The sequence below is a fragment of the Cystoisospora suis genome, assembly GCF_002600585.1.
Source record: "Cystoisospora suis strain Wien I chromosome Unknown contig_2246, whole genome shotgun sequence".
Classification (NCBI taxonomy): Eukaryota; Apicomplexa; class Conoidasida; order Eucoccidiorida; family Sarcocystidae; genus Cystoisospora; species Cystoisospora suis.
Window position 1 is genome coordinate 10,294 of NW_027155045.1, and position 4,357 is coordinate 14,650.

The window sequence follows — 4,357 nt, forward strand, 5'->3', positions numbered from 1 at the left end:
GTGACACGTGTTGTGCTTTGGTGGCAGACAGATAAAAACTTGCTAAGATATTGCGCCGTCCATTATATTGTCGGTGTTCCGGGCACTGCCACGATGCACGTCACGAACGCAGAGCCTTCGCCAACCTCAGGAACGCATGTTCTCTTCGAAACCACCCCCGTCGCCAAACATCCAGATGTTCCCTAAAGCGGCACGACACGTTACGAAAAACCCGGAAACTGATTGTTGATATCGCCTGTCTTATGACGCCCACGGCCGCACTCGGGCTCAGGGAAGCTGTTCTCGGCAGGGGGGGGCAGCATTCGACAAAGAGAGAGTATGACAGTATCCGGGATCATGAGGTGCACCATACGTGCAAATTACAAACCGATAGAATGTCTAAGAGCAAGGCGCACAATATGAACTTACGTGAAAAATAGTAGCTCCGCGCAAGCCGACAGCGGTGGTGCACATCCATCAAGAAGGCAAACCAGCCTGCTACAAAAAACTAAACCAAGCAAAGACAGCTGGGGCTTCCATTTCCAGTTCTTACCTGCACAAATCCTCCGCACAAGCGCACATCTTGTGACTTACTTCTCAAGCTTTTCATTCCTACTTTCCCGCTTATCCACATATGCATGCACATATAGGGCTTCAATGTCATGGCTCGGAAAAGACCAGGTTTAGAGGCTCAACGAGGCTTAGCTCGCATCGCAACAGCCAATATCGGGGCTATTCTACGGCGGGTACTGCATGTGCACTACGGAGGAGTGCACGGCTGTCCCTCTCCCTTCTTGCAGCTGGTGTGCACGCTTCAAGAATATCCAAACATGCGCTCTCCGGGTAGCGATGGCGTCAGTCCAGCGTTTGCCAACCCGCAAAGGTGGCAAAGTGTGCAGCACAGAATCGTGACGACTCCGCGTCACCTCCCCGGAACAAGCATTCTCTCGCGGAGTTTCTGAAGTTCGCCCCCAATAATGCCTTTCAGTGCCCCCGCATCTCTCAAAGGAAGTTCACGCTCCAGCACCCTGTTCTTTTGGCCAAAAAAAGCCCTCAAGTGCAGCCTGATTAACTGGGATCCAGTCCTTGGGACGGATGAAGACATTCAAAGCTTCTTCTTCCCTAGAGCCTTCCCTCACTTGGAAGTCATATTCCCACCTTGCAGTCAGAGGCAACGACATCAAAATGGACTCGATTCTCGACCCTGGCATTTGTAGGCCAAATTTCGTCCCTCTGTCGTGAACCAAGTTGAACTCCACGTACCTCCCCCTCCTGACCTGCTGCCACTTCTTCTCTTCCTCCGAGTAAATCGCACTTTTTCTTCTTTCCAATATGGGGACATACGCCTCAAGAAATGTCCTGAAGCCATCTTGAACTAGACCAAAAAACTTTTCCGGGTCTACCTCCATGTTTTCATTCAGATCATCGAAAAAAATGCCTCCTATCCCTCTTCCTTCATTTCTGTGGTGATTCCTGAAGTAGGCGTCGCACCAGCGCTTGAACCGGGAGTAGTATCTTTCATCGCATCTGTCACACTGAGCCTTCAGCTTCTCATGGAAAAAGACGCAGTCCTCTTCGAAAACGTATGATGGTGAAAGATCCGTCCCCCCTCCGAACCACCATAGCACTGAGGTCTTTTTTTCTTTGGATTGCAGATCGGAAGGAAGCGCGTCTGTGGTCCGAGAAACCCGGTGTCGTTCGTCGCCCTTCGTTTCCTCCGCGTCTTCTGCTGCATGCTCTTCTGTGTCGACAAGAAAAATCTGAAACATGCGGTAGTTCAGGTGAACTGTAGGTGCTAGGGGATTGTGAGGATGAAGTACTAGTGAAAGTCCGGCAGCATAGAACTCATAGTGCTGTCCCTCAGAAAGTTCAGGAATGCTATGTCCCCTGCTCGTCATCAGCGGTACAGCGGCTTCGGGCAACGCGCCGTGGACTACTGAAACATTCACACCGGCTTTCTCAAAGACGGCCGAGTCCTGTATAACCCGGGACCTCCCACCCCCGCCTCTCTCACTTCCGTCGGATCCGGCGGGCTGGCGAGTCCAGAGATCTTCCCGAAAGGAACCCCCATCAACTTCTTCCAAGGTACCGCATATCTTGTCTTGGAACTTGTAGAGTAGCGCCTCCCAGCGCTCCCGAAAGGAGGCGTCCGGATGATACTGCCGCAAGAGCAGACACCGGACAACAGACAGGAGCAGAATGTCGCCGGCTAACAGGCAAAGCGAGACAAACCAACCTTTCACGGGCGCGTGGAAGGCCTGAGTATGGACAGCGGACATTGTTCCGGTATGCATCATGGGGACCAGGGAGCGGTACTAGAGACCAAGAGACCCTACGGTGAAAAGTATGAGCACTACGGTCGCTCGAAGGAACTGCGCGTACATCATGCTGTCTCCAGATCCTGCGGTGAGGGACAGCCTACTTCAGTCCGTCAAGCGACACTGCAAGCACCTGGTGCCCGTCAGCACTGCCAAAAGAAAGTGGACCGCTGCGTCGTGAACAGCGCACTAGCCGGAACAAACAACCTGGCCCCAAATTGATGACAGCCACGTGCGCCCGTCACCTAGCCAGTACACAGAGATACGCAAAGCTGTCTCAGCTTCAAACCGGTTTCCATTGGGAATGCTCAAATAGCGAAATGCCGGCGCCTGATACTCTAATTATGTACTGGACCGCACGGCAGAGCAGAGAGACTGCTCAAGCAGAAAGCATATTCGTCCCTTCACGTATACTGCTGAAGAGATTGTTAGCTTGGAATCCCACGTATGCTTAAACACGAGTACGCGGAGTGCTGAGAAACCGCTTGAGACCGATGTGTTACGCTCCTTCGAAAAAAAAAAAGAAACAGACGGCACTTACCGTATTTGAGTGAACCATCGTCAGAAGTCACTGTTTCCTGTGCACCTGTCCCCATGCAGCCTCCGCTTTCTAGAGGACCGCGCGCAAACGTGTTCCAAAAGTGAAGAAGCGTTCCTTGCACACTTTGATCCCGCGTTGATTGGAGTCGGGTGTCCACCAGAGCATGACGAGACGCAGAGAACTGAGCTGAGCTGCAGACGGGCATGAAATACCATTGGCATTCGGCTCCGTCCGGCAGTGAACAACAGGGCGGGGTATGTATGTACCGCTGCGTTACCAAAACCTGTCAACTGTTACCTCGGGAACGATGGCGGGATTGTGAAGAATCTGCAGGAAAGTGACCGGAGAACGCCGATCCGCAACCGGTCGTCCCAGCAAGGCAGCACGATTCAAGTGAGGATTCTACGAAGCATACGACGATCACCGAGCCTGGCGGCACGAAACGCTGCTATACGCGTGTGTCTCGGAGTTGCTAGCAGCCTGTCCATGGCAAAAGCCCCTTTAATCAGCAGCCGTGTCTCAAGCGTGACCCTGCTCAGACACTCATTCTCTCTACTATACCGTACTGCTACCCTACCTGTGGTAAGCTGCACGAAAACCGAGTCCCGGAACATACAGGTGACCGCCTTCACCTGCTGCAGCTGCCGTCCCTCAAGAAATAACCTGCGACCTTATAGGGGTACCGGAGAAACCGAGTCGCTTCGCACAGCAGGAAAGACGTGACTCAGCTGTGAAACGAAGAGAGACAGGGCTGTAACACGCGAGCTCCCGCCCTCCCTTAAGAGGTTTCACAGAGCCCGAGAGGTACCGAGTGTGCAACGCTGTTCCCGAAACACACAGACCAAATTGCATAGTGCGCCGCCGCTGTGATAGTCGTGAAGAAGGTAGCAGGTGTCGAAAAGAAGTCTCGAACAGAATTTAGCCCGGGAGGGCGCCAACATACGGGGCCGAAGGCACACGAGACAGGAGTACCTTCTCTAGTGTCACGGCCGGACCTTGAAGTTCCTCGAGTGGTTGGGTGACGTGCATTTCACCCGAGAAGAAATTGGAGCTGATAAAGTGAGATGGCCTGGTGGGCTGACGACCCGGCAACCCGGCGCCAAGGGGCTGGCATGCCCTCACCTACGTTGAGCAAGCACGATCATACTCTGCAACAGCGAGCGGCGGTGTGTCCGCAGTCCACAGTGCATGCATCCGGTGTCACCACGTTGAATGGATCCAAGTGACATTTTCAGGACACAGTCCCTCTTGTGGTTGCTCCGTAGAGGTACGGATCCGATTTCAAAGCAGAACATTACCGAGTAGAAAAAAAAGCCGTTCAAGGTTCTAACGCACAGCACGCTGAGCGTCTGAGAGCCCGTCGGAAGTTGCGCGGGGGACGGGGAGGCCGCACACCCGTCCGTCCCACGCGACGAACGGGCCCGTAGCGCCGGCCAACCGTTTCAACCGGCCCACGCGGCGCGTTTGGGACTGCGCTGCAGTTTCAGATTCAGTAAGGGCCGGCCTTCAGGCACAGCAG

At 53.8% G+C, this 4,357-nt stretch overlaps 1 protein-coding gene across 1 annotated transcript; it reads right to left on the reverse strand.

Moving 5' to 3' along the window:
• Positions 1–39: 39 nt before the first annotated feature.
• Positions 40–4,132, reverse strand: CSUI_004718 (coproporphyrinogen iii oxidase). Its single transcript, XM_068064903.1, has 4 exons — positions 3,416–4,132; positions 2,839–3,029; positions 409–2,138; positions 40–182 (listed from the first exon to the last, which is right to left on the reverse strand). The coding sequence occupies exons 2-3, from the start codon at positions 2,854–2,856 to the stop codon at positions 993–995; spliced, it is 1,164 nt and encodes a 387-aa protein (XP_067923118.1). The 5' UTR covers positions 2,857–3,029; positions 3,416–4,132; the 3' UTR covers positions 40–182; positions 409–992.
• Positions 4,133–4,357: the final 225 nt, after the last annotated feature.